This window comes from Ornithorhynchus anatinus, chromosome 4 (genome assembly GCF_004115215.2).
Source record: "Ornithorhynchus anatinus isolate Pmale09 chromosome 4, mOrnAna1.pri.v4, whole genome shotgun sequence".
Classification (NCBI taxonomy): Eukaryota; Metazoa; Chordata; class Mammalia; order Monotremata; family Ornithorhynchidae; genus Ornithorhynchus; species Ornithorhynchus anatinus.
The window spans coordinates 127480188-127499522 of record NC_041731.1 but is presented as its reverse complement, the minus strand read 5'-3'; the positions used below and the strand labels follow the sequence as shown (position 1 = coordinate 127499522).

The window sequence follows — 19335 nt, the reverse complement described above, 5'->3', positions numbered from 1 at the left end:
TCCCTCATCTGTAAAATGGGGATGAAGACTGCGAGCCCCACGTGGGACAACCCGATTACCCCGCATCTCCCCCAGCGCTTAGAACAGTGCTCCGCACGTAGTAAGTGCTTAACAAATACCAACATTATTATTAGTGGTGAAGGGCGGGCCTGGGAATCAGAGGCCCTGGGTTCTAATCCCACCTCTGCCAAGCTGTGTGACCTTGGACGAGTCACTTAACTTTTCTGTTTCTCACTTTTCTCGGCTGTAAAATGGGGATTCACTACCTGTTCTCCCTCCCCCTTGGACTGCGAACCTCAAGAGGGAGGAGGACGGTGTCTGTTGTGCTTATATCTGTCCTAGTGCTTGATGCAGTACGTGGTACGTAGTATGTGCTTCAAAATAGCACAAGTATTATTATTAGCTCTTGTCCCACGAGGCCCGGATTTTTAATCTATCTCTTAATTTTTCTCATTCGATGGAGTGGTTAAAATAACGGAGTCTACCATTGGTTGTAAAGTCCTTAATCGCCTGGCCCCTTCCTACCTCACCTGACTACTCTCCTACTGTCTCCCAGCCCTCACGCTGCGCTCCTCTAATGCCAGCCTACTCACTCTACCTCCAACTCGTCTATCTCACTAATAATCCCTCGCCCCGGTCCAGCCTCTGGGCTGGAACTTCTTCCTCCTCTATTCCCATAAAGAATTCGCTCTTCCCACTTTCGAGGCCTTATTAAAAGCACCTCTCCTCCTACAGCCCTCATTTCCTCTTCTCCACTCCCTTTTGCATCACCCTTGCACTTGGATTTGCGCCCTTTATTCATCCACCCGCAAACCCACAGCACTTCTCTTCCCCTCTTCAAAGCCCTACTGAGAGCTCACCTCCTCCAAGAGGCCTTCCCAGACTGAGCTCCCCCTTTTCCCTCTGCTCCCTCTGCTCCCCCTCTACCCCCTCTTCACCTCCCCGCAGCTAAGCCCCCTTTCCCTCTGCTCCTCCCCCTCTTCCTTCTCCTCCGCTCAGCACTGGGCTCATTTGTATATATTTTTATTACCCTATTTATTTTGTTAATGAGGTGTCCATCCCCTGGATTCTATTTATTGCTATTAAGTTGTCTTGTTTTTATCCTTCTGTCTCCCCCGACTAGACTGTGAGCCCATCGGTGGGCAGGGATCGTCTCTATCTGTTGCCAAATTGTACATTCCAAGTGCTTAGTACAGTGCTCTGCACATAGTTAGTGCTCAGTAAATACTATTGAATGAATGAATGAGCTTACATACATATTCATAATTTATTTATATTTGTGTCTTTCTCCCCCTCTAGACCGTAAACTCCTTGTAGTCAGGGAATGCATTTACTGATTCTCTTCTACTGCACTCTCCCAAGCGCTTAGTAATAATAATATTAGTAATAAGGATGGTGTTTGTTAAGCTTTTACTATGTGCCAAGCACTATTCTAAGCGTTGGAGTAATAATAATGTTGGTATTTGTTAAGCGCTTACTATGTGCAGAGCACTGTTCTAAGCGCTGGGGCAGATACAGGGTAATCAGTTTGTCCCACGTGAGGCTCACAGATAATCCCCATTTTACAGATGAGGTAACTGAGGCCCAGAGAAGTGAAGTGACTTGCCCACAGTCACACAGCTGACAAGTGGCAGAGCCGGGATTAGAACCCATGACCTCTGATTCCGAAGCCCACGCTCTTTTCACTGAGCCACATACAGGGTGATCAGGTTGTCCCACCTGGGGCTCACAGTCTTAATCCCCATTTTACAGATGAGGTAGCTGAGTCCCAGAGAAATGAAGTGACTTGCCCAAGGTCACCCAGCAGGCGTGGCAGAGCCGGGATTAACAATAATAATAATGGTATTTGTTTAGCGCTTATTATGTGCCACTAAGCACTGGGGGAAGACACAAGAAAATAATAATAATGTTGGTATTTGTTAAGCGCTTACTATGTGCAGAGCATTGTTCTAAGAACTCACTCTGATTGTGATTAGAACTCACGACCTCTGACTCCCAGGCTCATTATTATCGACTCATCTCTCTTTCAGCCCACAAAATCAGTTGATCGGTTCTACTTTCATAACCTAGCTAAAATCCACTCTTTCCTCTCCATCCAAACAACTACCTCAATGATCCAAGCGCTTATTCTACCCCGTCTTGACTATTGCATCAGTCTCCATGTTGACCTCCCTGCCTCCTGTCTCTCTCCTTTCCATACTTCACTCCATCGCCCAGATAATTTCCCTAATAACAGTTCTGCCCTTCGAACCCACGACCTCTGGCTCCCAAGCCCGGGCTCTTTCCACTGAGCACTCAGTAAACATTAATTGGATATCGACTGATTGATATTCAAAAGTGGGCTAACGTAAGGAAACAGACTTGTCCCTCTGGTTAATAATTTTCTCTGACATCTGTTAGAAGTCTTCGACTATTCTATTTCATTTATCATCATTATTGGTATTTCATTCGATGGTATTTGTTCATTCAATATTCATTCAATAGTATTTATTGAGCGCTTACTATGTGCAGAGCACTGTACCAAGCGCTTGGAATGAACAAGTCGGCAACAGATAGAGAAGGTCCCTGCCGTTTGACGGGCTTACGGTCTGATCGGGGGAGACGGACAGACGAGAACAATGGCAATAAATAAATGTGCAGAGCACTATACTAAGTGCCTATTGAGCACTTACTGTGTGCAGAGCACTGTACTAAGCATCGATGACAATAAAATTCCTTTGAGTCAACTGGAATTTTATTATTTAAGGCAGTCATTATATTTTGCCCTCAAGAAGTTGTCTCGGTCCTTTAGTTCTGGTTCTCAGCTTTGAAAGTCAGTTCCCAAATTAATTTCCTTTATTTATATTTGTCCCATAATGTTGTAGTTTGGTTTTTGACCTTTGCAAAGCTCTTTGAAGCATGTATGAGGTTTTTTTTTTTACAACAGTGAATCAATGTTTCAATCCTGAAATGTTCCAACTGAAATAATTAGGTAGATTTTAGACTACTGGCATTTTCCGAGCGTACTGTGTAATGTTCCATTCAAATACACCAGTTATTGGGCTCATTTTCTTTTTACTTGAGTTTAGACCCACTTATTTTTACCTGTTGAAATATCAAAAGCTAATGAAGTGCAGAAAATTACCATCTTGGCTTGTTTGCAGCGGAGTGTAATTTGAGAGACTTTAAATTGATTCTTCCATGCTGTGTCTTTTGAGGATATAAATCAAGATCCTAAAGCAATAGGGAAAAGAAAACAAATGCGGTAAACACCAAATATGTTAAAAGAGGCATCCCAAGGTGATTTTAAAGAAAGTTTACATTTGGCCTGGAAAGAGTAAGGTTAACTTGCAGTTCACTCGGGGCAGGGATCTGCCAAATCTACTGAATGGTATTTGCCCAAGGGCAGCGTGGCCTAGAGGATAGAGCCCGGGCCTGGGAGTCAGGAGGACCTGGGTTCTAATCCCGACTCCATCACTTGCTTATGTGCTGTGTGGCCTTGGCAAGTCACTACACTTCTCTGGGCCTCAGTTCCCTCAACTGTAAAATGGGGATTAAGAGTGTGAGCCCCTTGTGAGACAGGCACCGTGTCCAATTTGATTATCTTGAATCTACCCCAGTGCTTAGAACAATGCCTGGCACATAGTAAGCTCTTAAACAAATACCACAGTTGCCGTGCTCAGCCTATGGAAAACACTCAAATGCCATTCATTGATTAAGGTGTCTTGGCCATTCACCAAATCCTAGGCGTGGAGGGTCATCTCCCAAGTACAGTGCTCTGCACATAATAGGGGCTCAATAAATACTACCGATTGATTGATTGACTGGATGAGCAGGACACACAACAAGTCTCTCTGCCTTGTCGACATTGGTCTTGGATTAGGGAGCCTTTCCCAGAGTCCTGAGTGCACGTTGGCCAAATATAAATATAATTTTTAATGGTATTTCGTTAAGCGCTGACTATGGGTCAAGTACTGTTCTAAGCACTGGGGTAGATGCAGGGTAATCAGGTTGGACACAGTCCCTGTCCCACGTGGGACTCGCAGTCTTACTCCCCATTTTGCTGATGAGGGAACTGAGGCACAGAAAGCTGCAAACAATAATGACGGTATTTGTTAAGCTCTTGCTATGTGCCAAGCGATGTTCTAAGCAATGGAGTAGATACAGGGTGATCAGGTTGTCCCACATGGGGCTCACAGTCTTCATCCTCATTTTACAGTTGAGGTCACTGAGGCACAGAGAAGTAAAGTGAAGTCACACAGCTGATAAGTGAAGGAGTCGGGATTAGAACCCACAACCTGTGACTCTCAGGCATTCCACTAAGCCATTCTGCTTCTCTGAATGTTCACAGATTCCCCAAAGTTCCCCACACCGTGCAAAAATCCTGCCTTGGAGCAGCTTCGCTATCCCAGACTCAGAGGAAAGAAACAGGAGGGAGCCTTTGAGTTGGAAATGTCTGTTTTCTTTCTGATGGATTAAGAATTATGGGATTTCTCAAGTGCTTACTAAGTGCCAGGCACTCTACTAAGCGCTGGGGTGGATTCAAGCAAATGTGGTTGGACACGGTCCCTGTCCCCTGTGGGGCTCACAGTCTCAATCCCCATTTTACAGATGAGGTAATTAAGGCTCAGAGAAGTGAAGTGAATTGCCCAAAGTCACTTCCATCCCAGCCTCTTCTTCCCCTCTGCCTTAATTAGAAGCAGCGTGGGGTCATGCCTAGAGCCCGGGCCTGGGTCTCAGTAGGACCCGAGTTCTAATCCCGGCTCTCCCACTTGTCTGTGGACCTCGGGTAAGTCATTTCACTTCTCTGGGCCTCAGTTCTCTCATCTGTCAAATGGGGATTGAGACAGTGAGCCCCACGAGGCTCAGGGACTGTGTCCAATCTGATTTGTGTGGCTGAGAAGCAGCGTGGCTCAATGGAAAGAGCCCGGGCTTGGGAGTCAGAGGTCAAGGGTTCGAATTCCGGATCCACCACTTGTCAGCTGTGTGACTGTGGGCAAGTCACTTCACTTCTCCGTGCCTCGGTTACCTCATCTGTAAAATGGGGATTAAGACTGTGAGCCTCACGTGGGACGACCTGATGACCCTGTATCTACCCCAGCGCTTAGAACAATGCTCTGCACATAGTAAGCGCTTAACAAATACCAACATTATTATTATTTTCTTGTGTCTTCCCCCAGTGCTTAGTGGCACATAATAAGCGCTTAACAAATACCATTATTATTATTGTTAATCCCGGCTCTGCCACGCCTGCTGGGTGACCTTGGGCAAGTCACTTCATTTCTCTGGGACTCAGCTACCTCATCTGTAAAATGGGGATTAAGACTGTGAGCCCTATGCGAGACAGAGATTGTGATCAACCCGATTATCTTGTATCTAACCCAGCTCTTAGTACCAGTTCGAGAAGCAACATGTGAACAGCAGATAGAGCGTGGGCCTGGGAGTCAGAAGGTCATGGGTTCTAATCCTGGCTCCACCACTTGTCTGCTGGGTGACCTTGGGCATCTCACTTTACTTCTCTGTGCCTCAGTTACCTCATCCGTAAAATGGGGATTGAGACCGTGAGCACCAGGGACAGGGACTGGGTCCAACCCGATTTCCTTGTATCCACCCCAGTGCTTAGTACAGTGCCTGGCTCAGAGTAAGCACTTAATAAATACCATCATCATCATCATTATTATTATTACAGTTCCTGGCACATAGTAAGTGCTTAATAAATGCCATAAAAATTAGTAACTGTAGTATTTGTTAAGTGCTCACTATGTGCCAAGCACAGTAATAAGCTTATTTATATTAATGTCCATCTTCCCATCTAGACTGTAAGTTCACAGTGGGCAAAGAATGTGATGTGTCTGTTTATTACTCTCCTGAACACTTAGTGCTCTCAGTAAGCGCTTAATAAATACGATTTTATAACTGAATGAAGTGTAGGGACAGGTAATTGGGCTGGTCACAGTCCCTGTCCCCACAGGGGCTCCCATTCATTCAGTAGTATTTATTGAGCGCTTACTATGTGCAGAGCACTGTACTAAGTACTTGGAATGTACAATTTGGCAACAGATAGAGACAATCCCTGCCCAATGATGGACTTATAGTCTAATTGGGGGAGGCAGACAAACAAAAGACAACGTAATCACGATAAATAGAATCAAAGGGATGTACACCACATTAGCAAAATAGGCTCCCATTCTAAGCAAGAGGTAGAGCAGGAATCGAACCCCCATTTTACAGTTGAAGGAACTGAGGCACAGGGAATTTAAGTGATTTCCTCAAAATCACACACACACAGGCAAGCGGCAGAGCCAGAATTAGAGCTCTTTCCACTAGGCCAAGCTGCTTATCTGGCCAGAATTGGACTTAATATCTGGTAATGCAATACCTGGCCAATGTGATGACGGTCGGATATGTGAAAAGGGTTGTTGAAGGGCTTTGGTACGATTGCTCTAACTCCTGGAATTATACAAATTTTGTCCCCGGCAATTTCATCCGAAGTAGGAATCGGCCAAAGAACCCGAGACCGCAATCTCCTATTGACGTCTGCAGCCTCAAACAATCAGTGGAGCTCCTCGCTGTTTTCTCTGATGCCCTCTTGGACGCAGAAGATTTTATTTAAACGAGAATCTTCCATTACACACCCACTGGTCAGTTGCATGTTTTGATGTTGATGATGGTGATATTAGGGATCAGATATTAGAACTGGGATACATTGACGGTCTAGGGCTAACACATTTGACTTTTATTTGGGCCGGATGTCTACGGTGTTGGTGGGGAGAGAGGAGAGAGTAAAATTGGCACCTAAAGCCCAAATTCTCTCAGTGTAATCAGAGAGTCGGCACGTCCTAGTCAATAGAGTCTGGGCCTGGGAGTCAGAAGGACCTGGGTTCTAATCCCGGCTCCGCTACTTGTCTGTTGTGTGATCTTGGATATGTCACTTAACTTCTCTGGGTCTCAGTTCCTTCATCTGTAAAATGGGAATTGAGACTGTGAGCCCCATGTGGGACAGGGAATGTATCCAAGCCGATTAGCTCGTAACTATTCCAGCACTTAGTACATACAGTGCCTGGCAAATAGTAAGCACTTAGCACATACTGTAAAGAAATCATATATATACATTTTCTATAGAAGCAACGATAATTCATGAAGCACAACTCAACTTAAAGGAGAGGTTCTCTGTCTGTTTTATGGATTGAAGACAAGAGCCGCGTTTTAAAATGCGCATGCTCTTAATTTGGTTTTGCGAAGCAGAAGTTGCATCAATTATGATTATAGAAAGATGAACTCCAAAAATTTTAAAAGCTTAAAAGAAATGCTTTTTTCCATACCTGGACTTACCTTAATCTATCCAAACTGATCAAACTGTACATGTTTTTTCTATTTCTCTCTTTTGCATAATAATAACTGTGGCATTTATTAACTGCTTTACTATGTGCCCAGCACTGCTGTAAGCACTGGGGTGGGTACAAACGAATTGGGTGGGACACAGTCTCTGTCCCACATGGGGCTCACAGTCTCCATCCCCATTTTGCCGTTAAAGGTAACTGAGACGCAGAGATGTGAAATGACTTGCCCAAGGCCACACAGCAGACAAGTGGCAGAGCTGGGATTAGAACCCAGGTCCTTCCGACTCCCAGGCCCATGCTCTATTCCATTAGGCCACACTGCTTCCCTGCTAAGAATTCTTAAATATATTTAACTGGTCCCTTTGCTGTGGCTCAAAGCTACTTGCTCTTGTTTCGTCTGGTCCGTGCAGGACATTACTAGGTTAGGAACTAATGACTACTAACATTCATCAGTATGTGGAAAGACGCCGGGCTTGGGAGTCAGAGGTCATGGGTTCCAATCCTGGCTCCGCCACTTGGCAGCTCTGTGACTTTGGGCAAGTCACTTCACTTCTCTGGGCCTCAGTTCCCTCAGTTGGAAAATGGGGATTAGTGTGAGCCCCATGTGGGACAACCTGTAAGCCCGTCAAAGGGCAGGGACCGTCTCTATCTGTTACCGATTTGTACATTCCAAGAGCTTAGTACAGTGCTCTGCACATAGTAAGCGCTCAATAAATACTATTGAATGAACCTGATTACCTTGTATCCCCCCCAGTGCTTAGAACAGTGTTTGGCACATCGTAAGCGATGAACAAATACCAACATTATTATTGTTACCATTATTCCCCATCATTTGCGTGACAAAATGTTGTTTTACATTCTCCTCAGACTTGCCCTACTGTCTCCTGTCAGGTCTGCTTCTTATTTACTGGGTGATTTTGGGCAAGTCACTTCACTTTTCTGTCCCTCAGTTACCTCATTTGTAAACTGAGGCTATTTATTTATACCGATGCTATTGATGCCTGTTTACCTATTTTGGTGTCTGTCTCCCCCCTTTTATACTGTGAGCCCGTTGTGGGCGGGGAGAGAGGGATTGCCTCTATTTATTGTAGGCAGGGATTGGCTCTCTTTATTCTGAGTTGTACTTTCCAAGCGCTTAGTGCAGTGCTCTGCACACAGTAAGCGCTCAATAAATGCAATTCAATGAATGAATGAATGGAGCACAGGCCTGGGAGTCAGGAGGTCATGGGTTCTAATCCTGGCTCCGCCACCTGTCTGCTGTATAACCTTGGGCCAGTCACTTTATTTCTCTGGGCCTCAGTTACCTCATCTGTAAAATGGGGATTGAGACGGTGAGCCCCACGTGGAACAGGGACTGTGTCCAACCTGATTTGCTTGTAATAATAATGATAATGCTGGTATTTGTTAAGCGCTTACTATGTGCAGAGCACTGTTCTAAGCGCTGGGGTAGATACAGGGTAATCAGGTTGTCCCACGTGAGGCTCACAGTTAATCCCCATTTTACAGATGAGGTCACTGAGGCCCAGAGAAGTGAAGTGACTTGCCCACAGTCACACAGCTGACAAGTGGCAGAGCCGGGAGTCGAACTCATGACCTCTGACTCCGAAGCCCAGGCTCTTTCCACTAAGCCACGCTGCCACCCCAGCGCTTAGTACAGTGCCTGGCACCTAGTAAGTGCTTAACAACTACCACCATCACAATCATTATTAGCATAAAAAAGAACCAAACTTCAGGGCAGTTGCTTTGGGTGTCTTGACTTCATGTTTCATTCTCTTGAAAGGTGTTCCCTCAAGTACCTTATGTGTTTTTTCAAATGCCTTTGAACTGATCATTTGCAGCCGAGGTGCATGTATTTAAGGTTTTTTTTATTATTTTTAACGGTGCAAATGATATTTCATTATAGCATGAAGATCTTTCAAGACCGTCGGTGACTTCTGAATTTGGAGTAACTTTTCAGAAATGTGCTATGGTAAGTTTTATTTAGTACGATTCTTAAAAGAAAGAATTGGATTACGTGTAAGATGGTGGATCCAAACAATTAAGAATGGGAGAACTAAATGGATACCATTTTGACATATAAACACGTAAACACATGAGACTGAGAAAGAAGCCTCCAGGTTATTAACTGAACTAGATTTTCATTTCGCATGAGCCCGTTTCTAAGCCGTGAGCCCGTTGTTGGGTAGGGATGGTCTCTATCTGTTGCCGAATTGAACTTTCCAAGCGCTTAGTACAGTGCTCTGCACACAGTAAGCGCTTAATAAGTACAATTGAATGAATGAACGAAGATTTTCTTAACAGCGCCGGGATCGTTAAGGAACAGGGTCTGATTTCAAGAAACTCATTTATCTCTCTTTTATATTGGAGAAACTCATTTATGCTGTAAACTCATTGTGGACAGGGAACGTGTCTGCCAAGTGTGTTTTCCTGTACTTTCCCAAGTGCTTAGTACAGGGCTCTGCACACAGTAAGCACTCAGTAAATACCAATGGCAAAGATAATGGTGGGGATGAAGTCTTCAGGCATGATTTAAGGATGAGCTTTGATCTACCAAATAGGAGGTGGAACAGGTATTCTTCCTCCCTTCTCCCCCGTTCACACATGTGGAAAGTGAGTCCCAAGAGAAAGTGAACCTGTTGATTCATTGAAACATTCTTTCTGATTGCTTACTGTGTGCAAAGCACTGTACTAAGCACTTGGGAGAGCATATAATAATAATAATAATAATGTTGGTATTTGTTAAGCACTTGATATTTGTTAAGCACTTTGTTAAGCATTTGGAGAAGCAGCGTGGCTCAGCGGAAAGAGCACGGGCTTTGGAGTCAGAGGTCATGAGTTCGAATCCCGGCTCGGCCACTTGTCAGCTGTGTGACTTTGGGCAAGTCACTTCACTTCTCGGTTCCTCAGTTACCTCATCTGGAAAATGGGGATGAAGACTGTGAGCCCCACGTGGGACAACCTGATTCCCCTGTGTCTACCCCAGCGCTTAGAACAGTGCTCGGCACATAGTAAGCGCTTAACAAATGCCAACATCATTATTATTATTATTATCATCACTTACTATGTGCAGAGCACTGTTCTAAGCACTGGGTACTCAGGTTGTCCCACTTGAAGCTCACAGTTAATCCCCATTTTACAGATGAGGTAACTGAGGCACAGACAAGTGAAGTGGCTTGCCCACAGTCACCCAGCTGACAAGTGGCAGATCCGGGATTCAAACCCATGATCTCTGACTCCCAAGTCTGGGCTCTTTCCACTGAACCACGCTGATTATAACAATAAACCGATACATTCCTTACCCACAACAAGCTTACAGTCTAGAGGGGGAGACAGACATTAATATAAAAAATAACTTATGTAGAGATAGTAATAATAATAAAAGTAATGATAATTGGGAAGCAGCATGGTGTACTGGATGGAGCACGGGCCTGGGAGTCAGACTGTCATGGTTTCTAATCTCGGCTCTGCCACTTATCTGCTGTGTGACCTTGGGCAAGTCACTTCACTTCTCTGGGCCTCAGTTCCCTCATCTATAAAATGGGAATTTGAGACTGAGAACTCCACTGAGACGGTGACTGTGCCACACCCCATTTGCTTGTATCCACCCCGGTAATTAGTACAGTACCTGGCACACATAGTAAGCACTTACCAAATACAATGATAATAATAATAATGGGATTTGTTAAGCACTTATTAACGATAGTAATAATAATGATAATAAAGATAGTGTCTGTTAAGTGCTTACTATATGCCAAGCACTGTGGTAGATACAAGGTAATCAGATTGTCACACGTGAGGCTCACAGTCTGAATCCCCAATTTACCGATGAGGGAACTGAGGCCCAGAGAAGTTAAGTGACTTGCCCAAAGTCACACAGCTGACAAGTGACGGAGCCGGGATTAGAACCCAAGACCTCTGACTCCCAAGCCCGGGCTCTTTCCGCTAAGCCACGCTGCTTCTCTGTGCCAAGCATTGTACTGAAGCAGTAGGATAGATAGAACATAATCAGATTGGGGAAGCAGCATGGCTCAGTGGAAAAGAGCCTGGGCTTCGGAGTCAGAGGTCATGGGTTCGACTGCCGGCTCTGCCACTTGTCAGCTGTGTGACTGTGGGCGAGTCACTTCACTTCTCTGTGCCTCGGTTACCTCGTCTGTAAAATGGGGATTAACTGTGAGCCTCACATGGGACAACATGATTACCCTGTATCTACCCCAGCACTTAGAACAGTGCTCTGCACATAGTAAGCGCTTAACAAATACCACCATTATTATTATTATTATTATTAGATTGGCCTACTCATAGACCCACACAGGCTCGTGGACTAAGTAGAAGGGAGAACAAGTATTAAATCCCCATTTTGCAGATGAGGAAACAGGTACTGGGAAGTCAAGTGACTTGCCTGAGGTCACACAGCAGAGAGGTGGCAGAGCTCTCGCAGGTCCTCGGATTCCCAGGCTCATGACGATTCCGCAGGGCCACGGTGCTTCCAAACAGAAGGAGCTACAAATAATTATAATCATAATAGTGATTATGGTATTCGTTAATAATAATAATAATAATGTTGGTATTTGTTAAGCGCTTACTATGTGCAGAGCACTGTTCTAAGCACTGGGGGAGATACAGGTAATCAGGTTGTCCCACGTGGGGCTTATAGTCTTCATCCCCATTTTACAGAGGAGGGAACTGAGGCACAGAGAAGTGAAGTGACTTGCCCACAGTCACCGAGCTGCCAAGTGGCAGAGCAGGGATTGGAACCCATGACCTCTGGCTCCCAAGCCCGGGTTCTTTCCATTGAGCCACACTGCTTCTCTAAGTTAAGCACTTAACTATGTGCCAGGCACTGTACTAAGCACTGAGGTGGATACAAGCAGTTTGGGTTGGGCAGTCACTGTCTTAATCTTAATCACTGAGAAGCAGCGTGGCTCAGTGGAAAGAGCACGGGCTTGGGAGTCAGAGGTCATGGGTTCGAATCCCAGCTCTGCCGCTTGTCAGCTGTGTGACTGTGGGCGAGTCACTTAACTTCTCTGTGCCTCAGTTCCCTCATCTGTAAAATGGGGATTATGACTGTGAGCCTCATGTGGGACAACCTGATTATCCTGTATCTCCCCCAGCACTTAGAACAGTGTTCTGCACATAGTAAGCGCTAAACAAATACCAACATTATTATTATTATTATTGTTATTAATCCCCATTGAACCGATGAGGTAAATGAGAAACAGAGAAGTGAAGTGACCTACCCAAGGTCACACAGCAGACGGGTGGCGGAGCCGGGATAAGAACCCAGCTCCTTCTGACTTCCAGGCCCGTGCTCTCTCCACCCAGCACGCTGCTTCTCAGTTTTAGAATCTAAACATCTCTTGACCTCTCCTTAGTCTGAGATTTCTATAGCATCGGATGGCCATTTTCCCTGTGCACAATGTCTTCAAAATGCAGATCTTGCAAACTGTGGTTGTTGTGTTTTTCTCTCACGAAATTTTCCTGAATAGTTCCTAGATTTGAGGAGTTTGAGAAGCTGCCTCCCTTTCTTCTTGGACATTCATTCCTGGTGTGGACTCTTCTTTAGTCTGATCACGGAGAAGGCTCACACCTTGCCTGTCTAATAGTCATCATCGAAGGTATTAATTGAGCACCTACTACGTGCAGAGCAATGTACTAAGCACTCGGGGAGAGGTCAACACCACAAAGTTGGTGGACACATTCCCTGCCCACAGGGAGCTTCATTCGTTCATTCCCTCAATTGCATTTATTGAGCACTCACTGTGTGCAACTGTTCTAAGCTCTTGGGAGATTACAATATAGCAGTATAACAGACACATTCCCTGCCCACAGAATCCTATAGTCTAGAGAGGCTGACAGGCAAAAATATAAAGAATTTATAATATGTATAATTTCTAGATGAATTATGTTTTCTCTGGCTATACCATCTTGTGAGTTGGTATTATTATCTTGCCTCGTCTGGTCATTTGTAAACTTTCTCTATTTGCACACAGAGATTCAGTCTAAGCATTTCTCTTTGAAAAATCTCCCTAGGAATCTCCTCATCCCTTCTTCAGTGCTGACTGAAGGAGGAGTATAACCATTTTTCATATCCTGGGCCCAGACCTGTCAAGTCTGATCAGCCTGATAAGATATTTAATTTGGATGTCAATTTAAGGGCAACACTGCCCAACGTGATTATGTTTGCTATACCCCATGCTCCTGCTTACTGTGTTTAAAGCATCCTCATTTTTCAACAAAATTTTAAAATTATTAACTTCAATGTTTTTTTTTTCATCATCAGTGGTCTCTGAGGCCAAGTAGAGCGATGAATGGTTATGCATCTGTAAGCCCGTCGATTAGACTGTAAACCCGTCGATGGGCAGGGACTGTCTCTATCTGTTGCCGAATTGTACATTCCAAGCACTTAGTACAGTGCCCTGCACTTAGTAAGCGCTCAGTAAATACTATTGAATGAATCTAATATATAATCTGGGGAAGGGACATTTGTGTTTCTGAAAGTCAGTTTATTTTGCTTCTTTTACTGGGGGCAGGCATGGTATATTTTCCCCACGAACTAAGCCAAAGCCTTGGGCATCTTTGGAAATCAATCATATTTAGAGAAGCGGTGTGGCCTTGGTGGCTAGAGCACGGGCCTGGGAGTCAGAAGGACCTGGGTTCCCTAATCTGTAAAAAGGGATTAAGATTCGGAGTCTCTAGTCATTCATTCATTCATTCATTCAGTCGTATTTATTGAGCTCTTCCTGTGTCAGAGCACTGTACTGAGTGCTTGGGAATGTACAATATAACAATAAACAGACACATTCCCTGCCCACAGTGAGCTTACAGTCATGTGGGACAGGGACTGTGTCTAACTCGATATCCTTGTATCTACCCCTACGCTTAGTATAATACCTGGCACATAATAAGGGCATAACAAATACCACAGTTATTATTATTATTCTAAGAAAAATCCTTTGGAAAAGGCCACGTGCAAGAATTGAGAATTATGGAACAGATCTGAGGCTAGGTACTAGACAATCTGAGCTGGATAATATACTCGCAGCAGAAAATAGGAAATGGAGAATGAGGATGCTTATGTGACAGGGCTCTAATAGGCTATAATTTTATCAAAATGACCATGTTTCAGAAATAGAAAGGCGGAAAATTAATAGTTTCAGTCCCATGAATCAGCAAGATAAAATTTCTTGTTCCACAGGGCCTTGCAGGCTGTGCTGTTGTTATCAGTAGTGGAGAATAGGTCTTAAAAAAAGACTTTGAAACACTCTTGAAATTGTCAAGATGATAAGAAGTGGGTTACCTGTAGAAATTCAGAAAGACCATGATAGAACCTCATTAGTGTTTTAAGTTTAAATGAATAGCAGTCATGTAATCAGAGTAGAGTTCTCATCTATTTTAAGAAGCACTTAGTACAATAGAGCCGGGATTAGTGTGGTGTAGTGGATTTGTGTAGGATCCGAAAGCTGGATAGTGAAAAAACAGGATAGAAAGAGCATCGCTTCTTTTGAAATGTGTGGTGTTGAAGAAGGCTTTTGTGAATACTAGACTGCCCGCAAAACAAACACATGGATTTTAGAGCAAATTAAGCCAAAGTGGTCTTTGGGATGACTCGACTTAGATTAGCATATTTTGGACACATAATGAGGAGGACTAATTCTCTGGAGAAGACACTAATGTTAGGAAAAGTCCAGGGAAAACATGGAAGAGGCAGACCGGCAGCTAGATGGATAGAGACCACAACAGCGATAACAGAAGAACCATTAGGAAGGTTGAGGATTAGGCAGAGAACAGGACGTTCTGGAGAAAGTATATCCATGGAGTGGCTATGAATTGGAAATTACTTGGCAACACATAAATATAATAATAATAATAGTTGGATAGAGCATGGGCCTGGGAAAGTCAGGTTCTAATCCCTGCTCTGCCACTTGTCCGCTGAGTGACCTTGGGCAGGTCACTTCACTTCTCTGGGCCTCAGTTACCTCATCTGTAAAATGGGGATTGAGAGGGTGAGCCCCACGTGGAACAGGGACTGTGTCCAACCTGATTTGCTTGTATTTACCACAGCTCTTAGAACAGTGCTTGACACATAATAAGCATTTAACCAACACCATCATTATGATTATTATTATTTCAGTGCTCTGCATACTCTGCTCAATATGATTGATTTAACTGATTTTTAAGTTATAGTTTAGAAGTGGGGACTTTCCTATTGTAACGTTGCCCTATTTTCCAGACAGATGCCCTTGCAGCCAGGGAACACGTCTACCAAATCTGTTGTATTGTACTCTCCCAAGCGTTTAGTTCAGTGCTCTGCACATAGTAAGCACTCAATAAATATCACGGATTGATTGATTCCCCATCCTTAAGGAGCTTATACTCTAAGATGGGAGAGAAACTGAAATAGATATACGATCATTCAATCAGTAATATTTGTTGAACCCCCACTATATAGTAGACCTCATCTGTACCTCATCTATAAAATGGGGATTAAGACTGTAAGCCCCAAGTGGGACAACCTAATTACCTTGTATCTACCCCAGTGCTTAGAACAGTGCTTAGCACATAGTAAGTGCTTAACAAATACCATCATAATTATTAGACAAGGAGCTCAAATGCATGTAAAGTGTAGTAATGTACTCCCATACAGCTGTCTTATACACAGGAGGGCTGAAGTGGGTTTGAGTTTCTAAGTGCTACAGTGAATTAGGAAAGACCTTTTTTATGGTATTTGTTAAGCGTTTACTATGTGCCAGGCACTGTACTACGTGACACATAGGGTTAGATACAAGGTAATCAGGTTAGACAAAGTCCCTGTCCCACATAGGGCTCACAGTCTTAATCCCCATTTTACAGAGGAGGTAACTGAGGCCACGAGAAGTGAAGTGCCCAAGGTCATACAGCGGGCAAGTGGCAAAGCTGGGATTAGAACCCAGGTCCTCTGACTCCCAGCCTGTGTGCTCTTTCCACTAGGCCACGGTGCTTCTCCTAAAACACAGTAAGCCCTCAATAAATGCGATTAAATAAACCAAAACGACTTGTCAGATGGAGTGGGATTTGAGGAGAGATTTGAAGGTGGGAGAGCTGTGCTGTCTCTCTTGTGGGGAAGATCAGATCTACTGATGTCATTGAAATAATAATAATTTTGGTATTTAAGCGCTTACTAATAATAATAATAATAATGTTGGTATTTGTTAAGCGCTTACTATGTGCAGAGCACTGTTCTAAGCGCTGGGGGAGACACAGGGGAATCAGGTTGTCCCACGTGGGGCTCACAGTCTTAATCCCCATCTTACAGATGAGGGAACTGAGGCACAGAGAAGTTAAGTGACTCGCCCACAGTCACACAGCTGACAAGTGGCAGAGCTGGGATTCGAACTCATGAGCCCTGACTCCAAAGCCCGTGCTCTTTCCACTGCGCCACGCTGCTTCTCTATGTGCCGAACACTGTTCTAAGCGCTGGGGTAGATACAGGGAAATCAGTTTGTCCCACGTGAGGCTCACAGTTTTAATCCCCATTTTACAGATGAGGTAACTGAGGCCCCGAGAAGTTAACTGACTTGCCCAAAGTCACACGGCTGAGAAGTGGCAGAGCCGGGATTAATAATAATAATAATGATGTTGGTATTTGTTAAGCGCTTACTATGTGCAGAGCACTGTTCTAAGCGCTGGGGTAGACACAGGGGAATCAGGTTGTCCCACGTGGGGCTCACAATCTTTATCCCCATCTTACAGATGAGGTAACTGAGGCACAGAGAAGTGAAGTGACTTGCCCACATCACACAGCTGACAAGTGGCAGAGCTGGGATTAGAACCCACGACCTCTGACTCCCAAGCCCGGGCTCTTTCCACTGAGCCACGCTGCTTCTCAGAAGCCTTCGGAAGGGCTAGGAAAATTGTCTGGAGGTCCCGACGCCGCACCCTACACTTTTCGTGTATCTGACTCACAGCAGCGATGGGGTCCACTGGGCGACACCGTGGCCTGAATCCACCTGTGATTCCAGGACCGTTCTCTTAATGACGTTCTGGAGTCGCCAATCCAAGACAACCTACCTAGGCTCTTCCTGGCAGTGGAGAGTGATGAGATGCTTCAGTTTGCCACAGTGAGATCTTTCACCTTCTTGAAGATGGCGTTTGATATCGGGTGGCATTTCCTCAGTGGTGCGGAAGGCCGAGGAAGAGTCCGTGCAGGCGCGGGGAAGAAGAAGGTTCCGAGCCGGGGGAGGAGCCAGAGCGAGTGAGTGAGTGATTCGAGAGGAAGGAAGAGTTAGAAGGTTAGAAAGTTAGGAGAAGCAGCGTGGCTCAGTGGAAAGAGCACGGGCTTTGGAGTCAGGGCTCATGAGTTCGAATCCCAGCTCTGCCACTTGTCGGCTGTGTGACTGTGGGCAAGTCACTTAACTTCTCTGTGCCTCAGTTCCCTCATCTGTAAAATGGGGATTAAGACTGTGAGCCCCATGTGGGACAACCTGATTCCCCTATGTCTACCCCAGCGCTTAGAACAGTGCTCGGCACATAGTAAGCGCTTAACAAATACCAACATTATTATTATTAAAGTTGGCTGGGGAGTTACAAGGGTAGCGTGTTTTGGACGGTCGGTGGAGAGCGAAGAATAGCCCCCTCAGTTAATGTATTCTCGATCCCCTTCTGTTCTCCATCTACACCCATTCCCTCGGAGAACTCATTTGCTCCCGTAGCTTCATCCACCACCTCTATACGGATGATTCCCAAATCTCCATCTCCGGCCCTGATCGCTCTCGTCCTCTGCCGTCTCGCATTTCCTACCGCCTGGGAGACATCTCTCCTTGGATGTCCCGCTGACACCTCCAGCTTAACATGTGCAAAACAGAACTTCTCACCTTCCCACCCAAACCCCGTCCTCCCGCTGACTTTCCCATCGCTGCTGACGGCACCACCGTCCTTTCTGTCTCACAGCCTTCGCGTTATCTTCAGCTCATCTCTCTTCTACCACCCACCTAGTCGATCTGTCACCAGATCCCGTCGGTTCAACCTTTAGAGCGTCTTTAAAATCCACGCTTTGCTCTCCATCCAAAATGCTACCGTTTTAATCCTAGCACTTGTTTTATCCTGTCTTGATTGCCTGGTTCAGCCTCCTCGCTGACCCCCCAGCCTCCTGCCTCTCCTCACATTAGTCCATACCTCACTCTGCTGTCCGGATCATTTTCCTACAAAATCGTTCGGCCCCTGTTTCCCCACTCCTCAAGAACCTTCATCCACTTCCGCATCAAAGAGAAACTCCTCGCCATCGGCTTTGAAACACTCAGTCACCTTGCCCCCTCCTACCTCGCCTCTCTCATTTCCAATTTCGACCCGGCCTGTCTGTTTACTGTTCCGTCGTACTCTCCCGCGTGCTTAGTACATCGTTCTGCACTCGGTAAGCGCTCAATAAATACGATTGATTGAAAGAATGAATGAATTTTAATTTCTACCTACTTACCATCCCTAATTATCACCCATCTCACCGCTGACCCATCACCCACATCCTGCCTCTGGCCTGGAACTCCTACTTCACACCCGACAGACCAGCGCCCTCCGCACCTTCATAACCTTAATCGAAAGCACCTCTCCTCCTAGGGGACCTCCCTGATTAAGCCCTCATTTCCTCTTCTCCCACTCCTTTCTGGATCACCCTTACACTGGACTTGCGCCCTTTCTCCACCCCTCCCTCAGCCCCATGGCATTTATGAATACATCCATAATTTATTTATGTTAATGTCTGTCTCCCCTTCTAGACTGCAAGCTCGTTGTGGGCAGGGAACGAGTCTGCCGACTCTGTTCCGTTGTAGTCTCCTCAGGTCTTAGTACGGCGCTGGGCCCCGAGTAAGCATTAATAAATATAAATGATTGACCGATCGATTCGCTCCACTCCTGCTCTCTTGTCTCTTTCCCATTCTTCTCCTCCATTCCTGACTCCCAATGGTCTTACTGCTTTGTCATCTCCGCTGGGCCTCCCCCGGCCTGTGACTTTCTTAATGAATTAATGACCTCCGCCTCCCTCGTTGTG

General features: G+C 45.2%; 1 protein-coding gene across 1 annotated transcript in view; it reads left to right on the top strand.

The window, feature by feature from the left end:
* The window catches only part of EVC2 (EvC ciliary complex subunit 2), a 174393-nt gene that overhangs the window by 16818 nt on the left and 138240 nt on the right, over nucleotides 1-19335 (top strand). Inside the window, exons 3-4 of the mRNA XM_029063978.2 lie at nucleotides 6475-6620; nucleotides 9223-9288. Of these exons, the coding sequence (XP_028919811.1) occupies nucleotides 6475-6620; nucleotides 9223-9288 (212 nt within the window). The remainder of the gene's footprint in view (nucleotides 1-6474; nucleotides 6621-9222; nucleotides 9289-19335) is intronic.